Genomic DNA, 19,566 nt, shown 5'->3' on the forward strand with positions numbered 1-19,566 from the left:
ATCGTCTACTTGACAGATTATTAGGCTACTAGGTATGGGGGACGGCCTAGGGCCGACGCTGCTCCAGCACACCACCCCCTAGCCTACGTGACAAAACATACTTTGAGAACTACCCTCCTCCACCTCATGTTCTTAACCCTAAATATAAAACCTGATATTAGCAAAAGCTAGAATTCTAGGTGCAAATCAGTAATGCAATCCATCAAATGCATGTGCCAATGCTAATATTGATTTCAATCTATCAAAACATTATATCAAGCATTGCAAATTTGCAATTCTATTGTCAAAAGTGATAAATTTAGGGTCAGAATTACCTTGCAGCCATTCATTCAGATCCAATTTCTTTGCACCCACCTACGATATATAGATAACGATTACAATCCGCGTGAAAACTTGAGAATCGAAAACAACCAAGACATTCGTATAATTGAAGCAGACCAAGATTATATATGAAAAAAAAGATGAACAAGTAAAAGAAAGATTTGATTGATTGATTAACTGATTACCTACATTACTCTATAAAATTATCATAAACCTACACCATGCTTCCAAACCACAACATTTTACACAAAGATACCCTAAGAACAAACAAATATACTAACATCACCCATCTCATTTCTTCCCCGTCTTCACAGCGGCTTTCTTCGCTATAGCTGCTTTCGGCTTCAAGCTTTTCACAGTCTTCTTCACAGGCGCCTTCTTAGCAGCCGGCTTTGGAGCCGCAGCTGCCTTTTTACTTGGAGTAGATCTCGTGGAAGTCCTAGCAACTTTCGACGGCTTAGCAGCAGCCTTCGGCTTAGCAGCCGGCTTTGTTACAGATTTAGCTTTTGCAGCAGGCTTGGCTACAGCTTTCGGCTTAGCTGCAGGTTTGGCTTTCGCAGCAGGCTTAGCCTTGGCAACAGTCTTCGGCTTCGGCTTAGCTGCGGCTTTAGCTTTCGGAGCCGGCTTAGGCTTGGCAACAGCTGCCTTCTTTGCAGGCGCTTTCTTCTTAGCCGTCTTAGGCTTGGCAACAGTTTTCGCTTTAGCAGCTGGCTTCTTCGCCGGAACAGTTGATGCCGGAAGCTTGTAAGAGGCTTTGACTTTGACTAGCTTACCGGCAGCAACGAATTTCTTCAACTGAGTAAACAAAACCTTCTTGAAATTCGCCGGAAGATTCTTCTGCTTCTCTTCGATGAACTTCGTGATCGCGTACTGGCTAGATCCGGTTCTCTCCTTCAATGTAACAATCGCCTCCTTAATCATCTGTATTCACAATCAATCAATCATGTAAATCATTTATCGCTGATAAGGAATCTAATGTAATCACCATCAGTCAATCACGTGCATCGATTATTGCAAATTCGAGTAACAAAACAACGAATCTACTGTAATTCGAGTAACCAAAAAACGAACAGAAACGAAGATATTGTAATCACATCGATTATCGCTAATTCGAGTAAGAAAGCAACGAGCACAAACGAATCTACTGAAATCACAACCAACCAATCAGTTACAGTCGATAAATCACGTAAATCAATCGATTATCACAAATTCAAGTAACGAAAGAACAAACAGAAACGCATCGACTGTAATCACAATCAACTAATCACGTAAAACAATCAATTGTCGTTAAATTGAGTAACGTAACGAAACAACGAACAGAAACGAAGGAATCAATACCTCAAAGTAAGGAGGATGCAACGACGGACTTCTAGGCTTTCCTTTGGCCGCTTTCTTCACCTTCTTCGGCTTCTCTTCAGCTTTAACTTCAGGTTTTTCCTCCGGCGTGACATCAGCAGGAGCGACAACCGGCTCAGTAACCTCCGTCGGCACAATAGGCTCTTCAGTCGCCATTAACGAAGCTTGAAACGATGAAATCTGAAATGAATTTAGATCTGCAAATGGTGATCGAGATGCGATTGATTGCTGTTGTTATTGGATTTAGCGTCTGAGTGACGAACATGAAAATTTGTGGTGATTTAAATAATATTCAGAGTGAGAAGACATATCTGAAAGGTGAGATTTGATTGGTGGATTATTAACTCACACGGATCGGACACCTAACTGGAATTTAAACATGAGCGGTTAGATCGTTTTTAATCAACGGTTTATATTATCTTGTGGTGGAGGTAGTAATGAGGTTTGGATGAATAATGTTCATTTTGGTGTGTTTCTATGCCTAATTGATTTGGTTATAACTTTAGTTTTAGTTGGTGAAATTTTGTGAAATTTTTTTGGGATTGTAGGATATTAAGTTAGCTTTTCATAGAGTGTTGTTTTGGATGTTGAGGTTAAGTGGATTGAGAGATATTTAGGTTGGAATGTAGGATGGTCAAAAAGGGGTTTTGTTTGGAGTTGTTGATGGTTTTGAGTCTTGTTAGGAAAATGCTTTGGTCTAATGTATGATTTTGATATTGAGGGTGATTCTAGGTTAATGTATGAGTCCGTGGAAACAAGAATCGTCAAAATCCGTTGAGTTTTGAGTGTAGAAATATGCGTTTGAATGTCGCTCAAGATGAACAAGTATTTCTCTTGTGTTCTAGTAAGTTAATGAGTATTAATATTTTCCATGTTTACTATAAATTATATTTTTTTTACACTACAATGATACCCTAATATATTTTAATAATTCTTGTCTTGCGTTTGTATCAAAGTGTGTTTGTTAAAAGTGTATGATTAATAAGTATAGTGAATCATTTGCACAATATATTTGCCTTATGAATATATCAAGATCATGAGCCTATTGGGTGACACTCAGATTATAAAATTACCTTTCTTTTCAAGAAAATGAGTTTACATCTAGGAGTTAACCATGTAAATTACAAATACCCAACATACAAAGGTAGACTTAACATGGTTTTTTCATGTTATTAAAATGGTATGTACTAGTCATGATTGGAAACAAAACAGAATCATCACTACATATGTTATTTTGTTGATGTCATACGTTACACGATCTCTTAACTTTATTTTTTCTCGATTGATTTGAAAATTTCATTTCTAATTGACGCATTACACCCAAGTCTATATATGTTCAAAATCACCATGGTACATAAATCTGTTTCATTAGTTCTCAATTTACATCAAGTATCAGAACGTATTGTCCAAAGATGTATAGTTGGTTAAGTATCACAAAGTATTGTCAAAAGATGTATAGTTGATACGTATACGCAATCATTTTCACAGTGTTTCCAGTTCTTTATGGATATACAAGATCACTAGATCGATGTATACAAACAAGTTAAAGATTTACACATCTTGTTAAAAGAAAGGAGTTTATAGTTTCGAGTGAACTACATAAATCTCAAACACCTTGCATAAGCAAGCAGATTAACACATTCTTTGAATATGTTCAAAATATATGTACCCAATCATGATAAAAACAAAACAAACTCATTGTTTTACCTGTTACTTTGTTTATTGTTATATGTTACACAATCTATTAATTTTCTTTATTCTCGATTCAGATGAAAATTCCAACTAAGTGGTTTCTTCTTGTAATAACATATACTAAAGTCTATATATATTCAAAATCATTATTGTACATAAATAGTCTCGTTAATGCTCACTTTTATATCATGTATTAAATCGTAATCTTTTTTCACAATGTTTCTTGTGTTTATTGTACATAAATAAGTTGTATGACAATCAATTTGTAATTAAGTTTCTTATCAAGAAAATGAGCTTAACACATGAGTTAACCATGTAAACCTCATATACCCAACATGGTTGAACATGTTATTTGGATTTATGAAAAGGACATGTATCTATTCTTAATTGAAAATAACAACTTTAGTCTTTCGTATGTTACTTTTTCATTTCATATGTTACAGGATCTATTACCTTTATTTACTCTAGGCACATGAATGTTTAGGGAAAAATCATTTTGGGTCGTCATTTTACTTATATAGCCATTTGAACTAAATGTAAAACAGTAGCTACTTACCAATTTAACTTGTTACATGTCTCGTTAGGAATTGGGTCATCATTTTACTTATATAGCCATTTGAACTAAATGTAAAACAGTTGCTACTTACCGATTTAACTTGTTACATGTCGCGTTTGGAAGTATAACCATGTAATTTTCAGTCGTCTTCATACTTTCTATAGATGTTTGTGATCATTAGATAGTTAAGCAAATTTATCACTCCCGTGATTTTCTAAAAAAGTTATATTAAGTGGCTTCTACATATAGTAAGGAAAGAAAGCTAATTCACAATATTTCATTCCTTTTATGCCTAAGTGTGGCCTCCTTGGTTTTTCAAAGGGTGAGTAACTATCAAACAATCATTTCATTGCAAAATTAATCATGATACTTGTCTTAAGATTTGGTATGAGCTCGATACCAACCGATATTTAAAATATCGGTATCGAAAATCCCATTAAACGGGCACCGGTACCGAAAATACCTGGTACGGTTCGGTACTGGTACAAACTGATATTTGAGGGTAAAATTCGGTAAATACCGGTACCGAAAATCAACTCGGTTCGAGAAATTCGGTACCGGTTCCGAACTAGTACCTGGTACCATTTGTTTATCCCAACCTGAGATGTTGGTCCAGTGGTCAAAAGGTATGCTCTTCCTAGTGGAGACGCAGGTTCGATTCTCGTTTGGGCCATTTTTGAGGGAGGTGTAGGAATGAATCAGGGCTTTAATCCCGGGTTCGAACCTAACGGGCGAGGGTTTACGAATTTCATCCTGGTTCCTGGGCATAAAGGGGGGGGGGGGGCACGGTCTCATAGCGGTCGAGGAGTCGACCTTATACATAGCCCCAAGCAGTGAAAGTTTACAATTGAGATTCTTTTCCGTTAAAAAAAAAAATCATGATACTTGTGCTAGAATTTTAAAGGACATCAAAATATGCAAAAGTGAGTCATTTAAAACAATTTCCATTGCCTTTTTCAATTTAAAAAAAGTAACATGAGAAGTCGTTTTAGATAGTTCCATGAAACATGATTCATGCCATTACATGATCAGTCTCGGTTTAGACCTTTGAACCTCTTAGTCTAGCGCAAAACTTGTTCACCCCTAGCTGGAATTGATATTTTTTAGAACAATTAAATCTACATATATTGTCCATCACAGGATTTGAATCCTTATCATTTGGGGAGGGACCTCTTTCCAATAGATGTACACAAATTGATTTTCAAATGAGTGGATTACAAACCGGTTACAAACCTACAAGTTCAATCGGGTTGGAACTGGTTTGTGTGTCAATCTTTTTGGAAAAACACATGTGTTTGGGTTACAAGCTAGGTTTTTTTTGTGCACAACTACTTTCCAACACATTGGTACCACTAGGCCAAAAGCCCTTTGGTAACTAGAGTTTATATACCATTGTTTTCATTTAAACGTGTATAATCATTGAATGCTAACAATTTTAGAAAGAGAAATTCCTCAACTCTTAGATAGCTTTCATTCACCATCGCAATTTGTTACATATACCTCAACTAATCAACTAATTTGAATGACTAACTAACTTATTACAATTAAAACACCTTGGAAATGACTCAATTACAAAACATGTTACAAAACTAATCGACCAATTTACACAACTAGCGCACGAACTTTGTAAACTCGTCTAATTCTAGCTCATTCATATTCAAATGGAACATAATATCCCTCCTTAAAAAACTCTTGTCCTCAAGAATCAAAGTGTGAAAAACGAAGCTGGAATTATGTTGAATCTTCCCAAGTTGCATCCGAAATCGTAAGTCACGCCAATAGACAAGAACCTGAGTTGCAACTCCATTTATTTTTTAAACTAGTCTGCGATCAATGATGTCACATGGTTGATAAAGTAATCTGGGATTAGTAGGCAATGGGACCACAGGCAGTTCGTGACTATGAGTTGCTTTTAATAGTTATACGTGAAAAAACCAGGTGACTTTGGAATTAGACAACAAGTCTAATTGATACGACACTTTTCCCAACCTTTTTAACAATCATAAAAGGGCTAAAGTAACAGGGGACCCAATTTTGGATACCTGTGTGTTCTTATATTGGTTTGAACATGCGGTTGCAGTTTCAAATATACATATCACCCACCTTAAACCGTACTTCGGTTCTCTTGTCATTTACATATTGTTTCATTCAGTTGAAGGTTACCGCTAGAGATTGCTTTAATATTGTATCATATCTTCCATATCCTTATGCAAGTCTTCCACTACTACCACTTGAGTTTCATTATAAATGAAAGGAATATGAATTTGTGGTGCGTAACCATAAAAAACCTTGAGGGAGTCATTTTTATAATGGAATGGAAGGTGATGTTATACCACCATTCTGCAAACAGAACCCATTACACCCAAGTTGTAGGAGAACCCAAAGTCATGCATCATAAATAGAATTCTAAGCAACAGCTCAAGACACCATCAATTTGGGCTGATAAGCAGTAGATAAGGCCAATTGTATGCCTTGCAATCCTGGAAACTCCTACCAAAATTTAATTTGGAATAAAGGATATCTATCAGACACCATCGTAGTATTAGGATTCCTATGCAATTCGAAGGTATTTCTAATGAATGCATGAGAAAAAGAAACAACTACAAATGGGTAACTCAAGGGAATGAAATGAGCATACTGTAACAACTCTCAAAAGAAGCCCCGTAACAATTCATAACTGATAACCCGAACGCTTACGACAAAAACTAGCACGGAAAACAAGAAAAACCGGGTTTTATTCATCGTCGCTTGACGCGACAAAGACTCTGAAGACCTTCGCATAACGCGACATGTCTTTTTTCGCCAGATGACACGTGTTGCCACGTGGCCACTACGTGGTGACTCATGCCACCTAAGCCCTAGATCACCTCGTCGCACGACGCGACGGTGATGGTGAAGTTGGTCGCATGACGCGACGACTTTGATTTTCGGCTGTAAATAGAACGAGGATTGAACATTTCAATCTGCTAAGTTTCATTCACTTTCTCTCTATCTCGTTTTTTCATTTTAAATCCCGAAAGCCTAAAACCTCGAAATACTGCTCCGTATAAAGTGTGCTAACCCCGATCACTGGTATGATACCTTGTCCGATCGATCTAAAACAAATCAACGGATGTCAAAGTGTTGCCTGAATAAGGTTATACTTTGTTAACTAAGTTGATGTTTTGATCTCGTGATTATTGTTAAAGTTGAATTGGGTTAATACACTAATACGTGTTTCATTATGTGTTTATCTAGGAACCGAGGACTTAAACCAGGAGGCAATAAAAACCTTATTTCTGCAATCTGAGTCATTCTCTTCTATCAAATGCTTTCAAAACCCTAAATATTTTCCAAGTTGTATTTATAGTGATTAAGTTTTGTATTCTGAAATTACTGCTAGTATGTGTGGTTTTGTATACACTACTAGTCCAGCGTTGCTATTGGACAAAGAGTTAACCAATAGTAATATGACCACAGTCACAGGAACTGTCACCGTGACCAATACTAATTTGAGTAATTGAAAGATATAAACAAATGTAAAAACTCTTGATGCTGTAAATTACAATACTGTGTCTTTTTATACAAATGAATGAACTCACTAGTATTTTTCGCTGATAAAATGTTTTTAACGCGTTTCAGCTGACTTACTGTGAAAGTAAAGAAATATGCTACGAAGCACAACGCGTTTCAGGTGACTTACTGTGAAAGTAAAGAAATATGTTACGAAGCACCGAAGGCTTAAATAAAGTGGCTATGTTACCAGAATAAAGAAAAGGAAATGTGTTTTGTAAAAATAGGGTTTATCCCTATCAAAATCTTTCATTGTAATATGGGTTTTATCCCATATATTTAATATTAAAACTTTGGCGTTTTACAACTCTGAAATTTTCCTAACTACGGTCCTGATGAAATTTTCAGCTACGAATTTAATAAACTCCAGTACCACTGCTATATCTGCCCACGACTCCCGCCCAGGGTGGGGTCGGAGGTCGTGACACTTACTTTGTGAATGTATCCATAACTACAAAAATGGGATCCTTGCCCTGTGTCACACCCTCAAAATACCACATGTGGAATCCACCGCGAGGCGTGTTATAACACCCTTGATATTATTTTACGGTTTTCGTGTAGTTTACGAAAACAAACATGTAATTTAGATAATTAAGGTTAGTTAAAACTTTTACAATTAAAAAGAATATACAACTTTCTGTAATTGAATTCGTCGCTTAAAAGATACGACGAAACGCCGTGCGGAAGCTTGTATTTTATCTTGTTCGGTTCCTCATCGAGCTTGATCTTCATCCGGGCACTCTTGGCAATCACCTATGATCAAAACCAACTTAAAAGTTAGTTTTGATAGTTAAATAATAAGTTTAAACAAGTTACATGGGTCAAACAAACAAAATTTAACAATTTTCCGGAATTAGGGGGCGTCGCGCTACGCCTAGGGGCGTCGCGTTACGCCTAGGCCCCTTTTTCACAGATTGTTGCTTAAACAGTTGCTGCATATTCCCAGCATGGCCCGATTTCACGGAAACGAGCATAACTTTCTCGTTTTTAATCCGTTTTACCCGATTCTTTTTCCTACGCGTCCGTAATTTAATTCTCCATCATATGGAGTTAAAATCCAACTTCCAACATAATAAATTTTGAGACTTCTAAGCCTTCGACTCGTTACCTTTTTACCGAATTTTAACCCGTTTATGCATTTTATCAAACAAACGTATTTGTTTGATCCCTATATCACATACACTTCTTCAAATTAATGTTATCTACCATTTTAGGTTATAATCACAGGTTTATTACACAATTTAAACCTGTTTTCGCTCGTATGCTTATTTTGACCCGTTAAGGGTATTTAAGCACTTTCGAGCCTAAAATCGCTTGCGATTGCTTCTAGCATTCCATCACCATATTTCTTATTCTATAATCTCCCACCACAACTGTATTTATGGTGGGTTTAATGTGGTGATCTATATAAACCAAATTTTACCTCTCGAATCATTATTTTACGGCAAAAACTCAAATAGTGCCATTTGACTAATATAATACCTCTTTCAGCTTATATACTTATTCTAAGTATTTACCTAATCATAAAACTCGTTTCCAAACAACCTTTAAAGGTTGTTTGTTCGAATTAGCTAACAAGGGCGTTTTGGTCCTTTTTAGTCTTTCAATTACGACAAGGTCTTTTGAGAGCATGTTTGACCCATAATTCTTCTTTTGAGTTATAATCTTGTTCGAAAAGTCATTATGCTTTTCGAAACGCCACGACCCTCTTTTAAAACATTCGGTTTACCCATTTAAGTAACCCATTGTCTATCTAAGACTTCATTTAATGGTCATTGAACCTTACGTTCTAAATGAATAATTACTCTATTACACATACCTTTCTCGGGTCAATGTATTGACATGTTTTAATGCCTTGCTATAATAATCACTAAATAATAGCGATGCAAATATCATTTCTACATTTATTCCTGAAATCATATAACTCGACAAGAATCATTAGTCGCTATTATCAAAAGGTGGTATCTTCACCCTTTGACCCGTTTGGTCTAGATGACCGATTATATTAGCGAGATGACATGTATTTTCATCTCGACTATATGACTCGCTCCGATTTACATCGTGCGGTCATTTTACTTATAATTCATTTCTTAACACTTTCGGCCTATTAAAGCTTACTTCATAAGTGTCTTTTAAAACCAATAGTTATGGTCAATGAATGACCAATTTACCGTTTTACCCTTATTGTTTGTTTTGGTTTACCCTATAAGGTAACCATTTAAAAGTTCATTTTCCATTTGTCATAAAATGATCGAATTACCGATTTAACTCCTTTTAAACCATCAACATGGTTTCTTGTCATACTCGACTATCTTGTTCCGTACGTCTACACGCCGGAACATCATACCTCAACTATGTATTTATCTTATTCGTAACTAATACGATAAGAGAATATTCTAAAATATAAGACTAGTATAAGCCATACTTACCTTACTTCCAAATTATGGTTTTCCGTCATTCTTGCTTCGTTTGACCCGCTTCGTTCCCAAGCTTTCACCTAGCTTGTTAATCGTCAAACTATCATTGTAAATTGTAAGATGGTTAGATTAGTCATAATTATTCACGACTATTCCATCTCACTTATTTCATAAGTCGAAACTACTATTCGACTTCATGATTAGTTAACTTAGATTATTAAAGTTAACTACTTTCGATCACATGATTTACAACATTAGTTCAAATCAACATGATGATTAGAACTCTTCTTGTTTCATATTTCGTATAACTTGCCATATTATTCAAATACACATTTTCACTCCAATTTCAACACTTTAGTTTTCATTTAGGCATTTTAACAAACACCTAATGTGCATACAGTTTTACACATTTACAACTAGTTCATAACTAGTTATTTTTGCCAAGATTAACATCAAAATTCACCACCATCACTTATGATTAAATACTCAAACTTGCAAATTGTTTAAGTATTTCCCGATTACTTAACATGCATGATGATTCTAATCATAATCATATCATCAATTCCATGTTATGACTAATTCCCACTTAGCCTAGTGTGGGGATTCATTCAATCATTCAATTCATAGCATGTTATGTATGATTTTCACTTAGGGTTTCGTTCCTAAGCAAGTATACATCACAAATCTAGCCATAGCTTCTCTAATTCATGCCTAATTCGCGATTAGGATGATTATCAAATTTTTACAACTTCGCGAATGTTAGAAACTCAACATACCTTACGATCCCCTTGACTTGGTGATCACGAATTTATGTTCATGCATTGATTTGGCTCTTGATTTGGGCTTCAATTTGATCAATTATTGAACTAGGGTTTGGAGCCCTTGTTCATGCTCCTGGGCGTACGCGCGCACACACACACACACACTCTATGTGTGTGTTGTGTTTTATGTTTTGTTTTTTAATAAAACAAATTTCTTTGTTAGCAACTTTAGTCCCTCATGTTTTGTAACTTTATGAAAAGGGTTATTACCCATATTTTCTTCATTGTTTTAAGACACCTTTTTAACTAGGTTGATGTTCCTAGCTAATTGGTGAATTTGGGAAAGTTATGACTTAGTTTATTTTAAGTCCCGTTAACTCGGGCCTCTTATAAACTTTACTTCCTTAAAAGCTTTTATTCACGTTTTATTGAATATTAGGTTTAATTATTTAAATCCTAACATTTACTGGGTTAATTTTTACCACTAACGGTATTTTACCCGTTCATTAATATTAAGGTGGTTTGATTACCAAAACCGTTTTCGGGGTGTTACAAGTCTACCCCCCTTAAAGAGGTTTCATCCTCGAAACCTTTTCTTACATAATTTATCGAGTTTAACTCCATGCATTTGCTCTCGATAATCAATTAAGCATTTCTCATACTTTAACCGATTGTTCGTATTACCAGAAAAGTATGGTAATATCCTTTTGGTTATTAATCATCTACGTATCTTACATGACATAATGCGACTTGAAATAACGTAATCTCGTTATTTCCACTAGTTTAATTAACTTAGCAATATTCATCACTCGGCTCTAATATTTGTCACTCGGCTCTAATGTGATTATATTTCACATTACACTTCTTGACCGTGATCATGTCATGTTCCGCCAAATTTTATATCAACCTTTTTTTTATTTTCAAAAATATCACTTTTCGAATATATCTTCTTGCACCTATTAGTGTCAAGACTTATATCTTTCATGCTTACTATTTATACGTCTATCAGAATTCATATTTGTTAAAACGTTATTTCTTACCAAAACCGAAGTTTTAGTTTAGCATCTTCTCTTTAACTTTTGTTAATTATCCATACCAGGATATTGACAGTCCATAATTTATTCTTTTACAGGCTTAGTTTTATGCGGGGATTCTCAATTTATTCCCTCGCTTTGTCTAATTAACTCGTAGGTTTTATAACTTTGCCTTATAGGCTATTTTATTAGACTTTCACCTCTTTAAGGCGAGGTACTTATAATCTATTTCTTTCTAGTCATGACCCGTAGGTCGTTTTAGTCTCGTAGACCTTTCCGTTGTTTATAACCCCAATGGTTATGTTGATCCCGTAGATCATTCTTTACTCATGTCATTCTTAAAATACATGTTTGGTGTCAAGGCACCCTGTTTTTGTTTGAAGAATCATTTGGTTTCAAGCTTAAGATCCCGCTAACCTTGATTGTAGTTTCGTGGCTATAATTGTTTTCTTTCGGACAATTTTCCGACTTTATGACTTCTCACGTCATTTATGCGTCAGTTCTTCTTATGCTCACTGTTATTTGGTTTGCATATATTCTTATTTGGTTATGTCCCATTACCGGGCTCATTACTCTTTTGCATTTAACGCTACCTTTATCTGGCTAGCGCTTATTTGTGCCATCCGGCATTATATTGTATTCAACCTGTTTGACTTGTTAATGTGAAATCCATCACTTGTAGACAATCAACTTTATTCTTTATTCTACCTGTTCAACCTCAAATGGTTGAACATATTTATTCAAAATTTCTTTTTTACGAAATCTTATAGTCATAATTCATAATCCAAGTCTTTTGAATTTTTTTAACCTGCGTTCGCGTCTCTTGGTTTACACATGTGTTTAAATTTCTACCCATCAACTGGGTGTTTTACCGAAGTCATTATTATTGCAACCCTCCCGGTATGCATTAAGACTTCGCTTCACTTTAATATTCCGACTTTGTCCTCAAGTTTGACGTTTTACAAAAACGGCCCGTTAAGAGGCATATTTGCATTTTCCGGGTTCGAGTGTAAGTACACTCCCTCCCAATGCATATCTTAATCGTTTTACATGTTTGCATTCTCCGGGTTCGAGTGTAAGTACACCCCTTCCCAATGCGTACCTTAATCGTTTTACATGTTTCTTGGTCCCTTCACTCGGGCTCATTATCCTAATATAATACGCTTCGTCACTCGGCCGTGCGTTTACATTGTTATCAAATATTTTGCTTATCTGATTCATTTGGGTACTTTTTAATTTGTCCCACTCACCCCGTCCTTACTACATCAGATGTAAATGTGTCCGCTATAAGAAGTTCATGGTATCATATGCCACTACTTACTTGGCCAGAGTAAGCGATTAACACATGACATGCATAACCTTTTTTTATAGTTTTCACATCACGCCCTATGTAAGTAATGCCTCTATTTGTTTCTCTTGGAAACAATATCCCGAATACATTTTCTATTCGGGGTTTTCCAAGTTTTTAATCTACATATGCAACTTTCAATTTCTACATATTTGTTGATATTACTATTTGTGCAATTAATTTAAAATGTGCACCTGGTAATGCTTGCCCTAACGGGCTTCTCTTGCCATAAGCCTTGTTCGCGGTCGCTACGCGATTTAGGTCCTTGATGAGCATACTCTTTGGACCGTTCCTCTGTCAAATCCGCAATTTGTTAGACTCTCGCTATCTTCATATGCGAGTGTCCTTCAACTAAAACATTTACAACAGTTAGTAATTTCGACATTAATGGATGCCCGTATTATAATACAAGGCTTTTCAACTATACGCATCAACGCGTGTAATTTCGTTGACTATATCTACTCTATATCAGTTTTATTGGTGTAACGTGTATTACACGATAACCATATGTGTTGTTCTCAACACTTTAATCACACTAAACCATTGGTATACATGTACTTACCGGATTTGCGATCAAGCCTCGAACCGAACACACTTTATTCTTTAACCATGAGCTCTGATTACCAACTTATAACACCCTTGATATTATCTTACGGTTTTCGTATAGTTTACGAAAACAAACATGTAATTTAGATAATTAAGGTTAGTTAAAACTTTTACAATTTAAAAGAATATACAACTTTCTGTAATTGAATTCGTCGTTTAAAAGAAACGATGAACCGCCGCGCGAAAGCTTGTATTTTATCGTGTTCGGTTCCTCATCGAGCTTGATTTTCATCCGGGCACTCTTGGCAATCACCTATGATCAAAACCAACTTAAAAGTTAGTTTTGATAGTTGAATAATAAGTTTAAACAAGTTACATGGGTCAAACAAACAAAATTTAACAATTTTCCGGAATTAGGGGGCGTCGCGCTACGCCTAGGCCCCTTTTTTCACAGATTGTTGCTTAAACAGTTGCTGCATATTCCCAGCATGACCCGATTTCACGGAAACGAGCATAACTCTCTCGTTTTTAATCCGTTTTACCCGATTCTTTTTCCTACGCGTCCGTAATTTAATTCTCCATCATATGGAGTTAAAATCCAACTTCCAACATAATAAATTTTGAGACTTCTAAGCCTCCAACTCGTTACCTTTTTACCGAATTTTAACCCGTTTATGCATTTTATCAAACAAACGTATTTGTTTGATCTCTATATCACATACACTTCTTCAAATTAATGTTATCTACCATTTTAGGTTCTAATCACAGGTTTATTACACAATTTAAACCCGTTTTCGCTCGTATGCTTATTTTGACCCGTTAAGGGTATTTAAGCACTTTCGAGCCTAAAATCGCTTTCGATTGCTTCTAGCATTCCATCACCACATTTCTTATTCTATAATCTCCCATCACAACTGTATTTATGGTGGGTTTAATGTGGTGATCTATATAAACCAAATTTTACCTCTCGAATAATTATTTTACGACAAAAACTCAAATAGTGCCATTTGACTAATATAATACCTCTTTCAGCTTATATACTTATTCTAAGTATTTACCTAATCATAAAATTCGTTTCCAAGCAACTTTTAAAGGTTGTTTGTTCGAATTAGCTAACAAGGGCATTTTGGTCCTTTTTAGTCTTTCAATTACGACAAGGTCTTTTGAGAGCATGTTTGACCCAAAATTCTTCTTTTGAGTTATGATCTTGTTCGAAAAGTCATTATGCTTTTCAAAACGCCACGACCCTCTTTTAAAACATTCGGTTTACCCATTTAAGTAACCCATTGTCTATCCAAGACTTCATTTAATGGTCATTGAACCTTACGTTCTAAATGAATAATTACTCTATTACACATACCTGGCTCGGTTCAATGTATTGACCTGTTTTAATGCCTTGCTATAATAATCACTAAATAATAGCGATGCAAATATCATTTCTACATTTATTCCTGAAATCATATAACTCGACAAGAATCATTAGTCGCTATTATCAAAAGGTGGTATCTTCACCCTTTGACCCGTTTGGTCTAGATGACCGATTATATTAGCGAGATGACATGTATTTTCATCTCGACTATATGACTCGCTCCGATTTACATCGTGCGGTCGTTTTACTTATAATTCATCTCTTAACAATTTTGGCCTATTAAGGCTTACTTCATAAGTGTCTTTTAAAACCAATAGTTATGGTCAACGAGTGACCAATTTACCGTTTTACCCTTATTGTTTGTTTTGGTTTACCCTATAAGGTAACCATTTAAAAGTTTATTTTCCATTTGTCATAAAATGATCGAATTACCGATTTAACTCCTTTTAAACTATCAACATGGTTTCTTGTCATACTCGACTATCTTGTTCCGTACGTCTACACGCCGGAACATCATACCTCAACTATGTATTTATCTTATTCGTAACTAATACGATAAGAGAATATTCTAAAATATAAGACTAGTGTAAGCCATACTTACCTTACTTCCAAATTATGCTTTTCCGTCATTCTTGCTTCGTTTGACCCGCTTCGTTACCAAGCTTTCACCTAGCTTGTTAATCGTCAAACTATCATTATAAATTGTAAGATGGTTAGATTAGTCATAATTATTCACGACTATTCCATCTCACTTATTTCATAAGTCGAAACTACTATTCGACTTCATGATTAGTTAACTTAGCTTATTAAAGTTAACTATTTTCGTTCACATGATTTACAACATTAGTTCAAATCAACATGATGATTAGAACTCTTCTTGTTTCATATTTCATATAACTTGCCATATTATTCAAATACACATTTTCACTCTAATTTCTACACTTTAGTTTTCATTTAGGCATTTTAACAAACACCTAATGTGCATACATTTTTACACATTTACAACTAGTTTATAACTAGTTATTTTTACCAAGATTAACATCAAAATTCACCACCATCACTTATGATCAAATACTCAAACTTGCAAATTGTTTAAGTATTTTCCGATTACTTAACATGCATGATGATTCTAATCATAATCATATCATCAATTCCATCTTATGACTAATACCCACTTAGCCTAGTGTGGGGATTCATTCAATCATTCAATTCATAGCATGTTATGTATGATTTTCACTTAAGGTTTCGTTCCTAAGCAAGTATACATCACAAATCTAGCCATAGCTTCTCTAATTCATTGCCTAATTCGCGATTAGGATGATTATCAAATTTTTACAACTTCACGAATGTTAGAAATTCAACATACCTTACGATCCCCTTCACTTGGTGATCACAAATTTATGTTCATGCATTGATTTGGCTCTTGATTTGGGCTTCAATTTGATCAATTTATTGAACTAGGGTTTGGAGCCCTTGTTTTTGCTCCTGGGCGTACGCACACACACATACACACTCTATGTGTGTGTTGTGTTTTATGTTTTGTTTTTTAATAAAACAAATTTCTTTGTTAGCAACTTTAGTCCCTCATGTTTTGTAACTTTATGAAAAGGGTTATTACCCATATTTTCTTCATTGTCTTAAGACACCTTTTTAACTAGGTTGATGTTCCTAGCTACTTGGTGAATTCGGGAAAGTTATGACTTAGTTTATTTTAAGTCCCGTTAACTCGGGCCTCTTATAAACTTTACTTCCTTAAAAGCTTTTATTCACGTTTTATTTAATATTAGGTTTAATTATTTAAATCCTAATATTTACCGGGTTAATTTTTACCACTAACGGTATTTTACCCGTTCATTAATATTAAGGTGGTTTGATTACCAAACCCGTTTTCGGGGTGTTACACGTGTGACATACCAGGATCTAACCACTAATCATATTTGAACTAACAGTAGAATAATAAACACAGGATCTGATTCAATATGAAAGTGCATTTCAAAACATTTAATTCAGACCAACATTCATTCAACGGAAGCATAAATTATCGCTTAACCACTTCAACATCATTTTGTAAAGAAAATACAAGCAAACATTAAATGTCTTCGCGAATGACACGACCCATGACGACACCGGCTTCCCAGACTGCAAGTTCCATTTCGATGCATCTAACAATCTGCAAGCATGCAGAAAAAGTGTATCACCATAAAGCTGGTGAGTTCACAGCTTTGTTTTACGAAAATCATGTAAGTGTTTAGTTTAACAACATGTTACGAATAATAAACTCTATACCGATTGACTATTCGTTTTTGGTGTCCTCATCAATGTCTATCATCATTGATCAAATGTTTAAGGTCATTAGTTCACGCCCATCCTCCCAGGTACGGTGTGAGGTTTGTCAAGCCTAATAGTGCTATCAACTAATACCTTGTTGCCTCCCAGGCAACTAGCTCGTTATGTAAGTAGAGACTTTCGTGATAGAGTTCGAGTTTATTAACCAACATCATAACTAAACCAAAGCATTTAAAAGTAGTCCTCCCAGAAATATTAGTTTGTTTGTCCCCCTGTAACACCACGTAAAAACGTGTCCAATTATACATAGACACGTGTCCTAAACTCCGGTTATGCGAAAGATTGAGTTTAAGGGACTAAAGTTGACAACAAGTGAAAATATGCAAACGAAAGGACTAAAAGTGTCAATATGCCAAACTTGGGCCTCTGAATGACCACACGTGAAGGAAATATTCTTAAATGGGTGTTTGATTGGGTATACGAAGCCGTTTGTAAAAAAATCGGGAGATTATAAATTACAAGGGTTAAAAGTGTCAATATGTCATTTCTGACCTCTGAGTGACCTTTTTACGAAACCGAGGCTTCGTAATATTCAAATATACTCCCGAGAATATGTGATAAAAATTTCACGTGATTCCGCGATCGTTAAGCATGTTTTCTAAACTTTGGGCTAAAAGCGTCAACTTGATGAACTTGTGTTAGTGAAGGAATTTAACGAACCCGAGCCTAACGAAGTTTGTATGTACCTCCTTGGGCCTCAAGAAATTAACTACAAGGACCTTGATTGCCAAAAATGAAGTTAAAAAGGGGTTTAAACGCTCAGGGACTGAAACTGCCAAGTTTAAAACTTGTTTTACCAGTTAACCCGGTCCAGGCGGCCCGCGTAAGACCCCCCTTAAGTCTTACACGGCCCGCCTCAGCATGCCAGATACAGAAAAATGTTGCCAGGTGCGGGTTTGGCCTGTTACACCGCCTTACTTCGTTTGTAACGACCTAGGGAGCTGTAAGTCGGTTCAAATTAGTAGCTAGGACACCTGGGGTGATCCCAGGGCCTCCTATAACACCTGGAAGTGATCAAGATCCATAGAAATCCCTATTTAAGGTGAGCTCCTCTTGTGTTCTTGACTCACACTTGCAACAATTCATTTGTGGGACTTAATCTGGAGCTTCCAGCAGTAAGGAGAAGACTCTCAAGTGTAGAAAAGATTGCTAGGACCATTAGTAAGCTTCTAATTACTTGTTTAGTTGTTTAATTTAGCCTAATTACTTAAAAGTCAAACTTAGTGCTTAATCAGTTTGACTTTCGTTTTAATTACATGTGGCTTAACCACTGATCAAATCGAAAGTGGTTATGAAACCACATTAGTATAGGTGATTAACCCCTGAAAGGGTGTCTCCTAATTATCTCGTTTGACTGATTAAATGTCGGGTCAAAGTAGTTTGACAAAAAGTCAAACTGGACAGAAATGATAAAAATGATTTTAATTAATAAATCTGAGGTTCTAAATTACATTTTAATATTCTAATGACTTGGTAATGACTATCTAAACATGTTTTATCAGTCCTAATCCGACAATTAATAGTTTAAGGGCAGATTATAACCGAAAATCACAAAAGCTTGACTTTTGCTTGACTTTCAGTTCTGACCCGTTCAAGCTTAATTCTTCCATGTTTTAAGCTTCCATTAGGACCATATTACATTGTAGTATAATCCTCTGAGATTATATTGCATGGTGCCTAATCGTTTGTGAGATATGCTCTTGATCGTAATTATGCTCATTAATGCCTAAAACGCCCTTTTTACATAAAACCGAGATTTTTAGCAATGTGAATGAACTAAAACCTTTACTACTGATATTTAGACATGTCCCGAAAATTTGACATCAGTTTGAAGTCTGGAATGGGAGTTATGCTCAATAGCGTAATTAAGGAACTTTTAGTAATTAAAAGGCGTAATTAGCATAAATCCTATCTAAACCCGATTTTTGACACCAAACTTTCTATCTACTGATGTTAAATAATATTATGGGATTTTTAAAGATTTTTATTTATTTTTAGGATGAGCATAACATAGGATTATAACCTAATTTCGGTAATTACTGGTTTTACCTTTTTCATGCATAAAATGAGTTTTACATAACATTTTGATGCCAAACTTTTTGCTACTGATTCCATATGATAAATATAATATTTTGAACCTTATAAACTGACCAAAATATCAGATTTCCTCTTTATACCATATTAGCCCTTTAAATCGCATTTTAAGCATTTTTAGCACCTAGTATGGGTCAAAATTATATTTTTCATTTGAAACTCATAACCTACTGA

General features: G+C 35.3%; 1 protein-coding gene across 1 annotated transcript; it reads right to left on the bottom strand.

Annotated features, from left to right (window-relative positions):
- Window positions 1–462: 462 nt before the first annotated feature.
- On the bottom strand, window positions 463–1,971 carry LOC110941541 (histone H1). Its single transcript, XM_022183179.2, has 2 exons — window positions 1,660–1,971; window positions 463–1,242 (listed from the first exon to the last, which is right to left on the bottom strand). The coding sequence occupies exons 1-2, from the start codon at window positions 1,831–1,833 to the stop codon at window positions 613–615; spliced, it is 804 nt and encodes a 267-aa protein (XP_022038871.1). The 5' UTR covers window positions 1,834–1,971; the 3' UTR covers window positions 463–612.
- Between the last annotated feature and the right edge of the window lie 17,595 nt (window positions 1,972–19,566).

This window comes from Helianthus annuus, chromosome 5, assembly GCF_002127325.2.
Source record: "Helianthus annuus cultivar XRQ/B chromosome 5, HanXRQr2.0-SUNRISE, whole genome shotgun sequence".
Classification (NCBI taxonomy): Eukaryota; Viridiplantae; Streptophyta; class Magnoliopsida; order Asterales; family Asteraceae; genus Helianthus; species Helianthus annuus.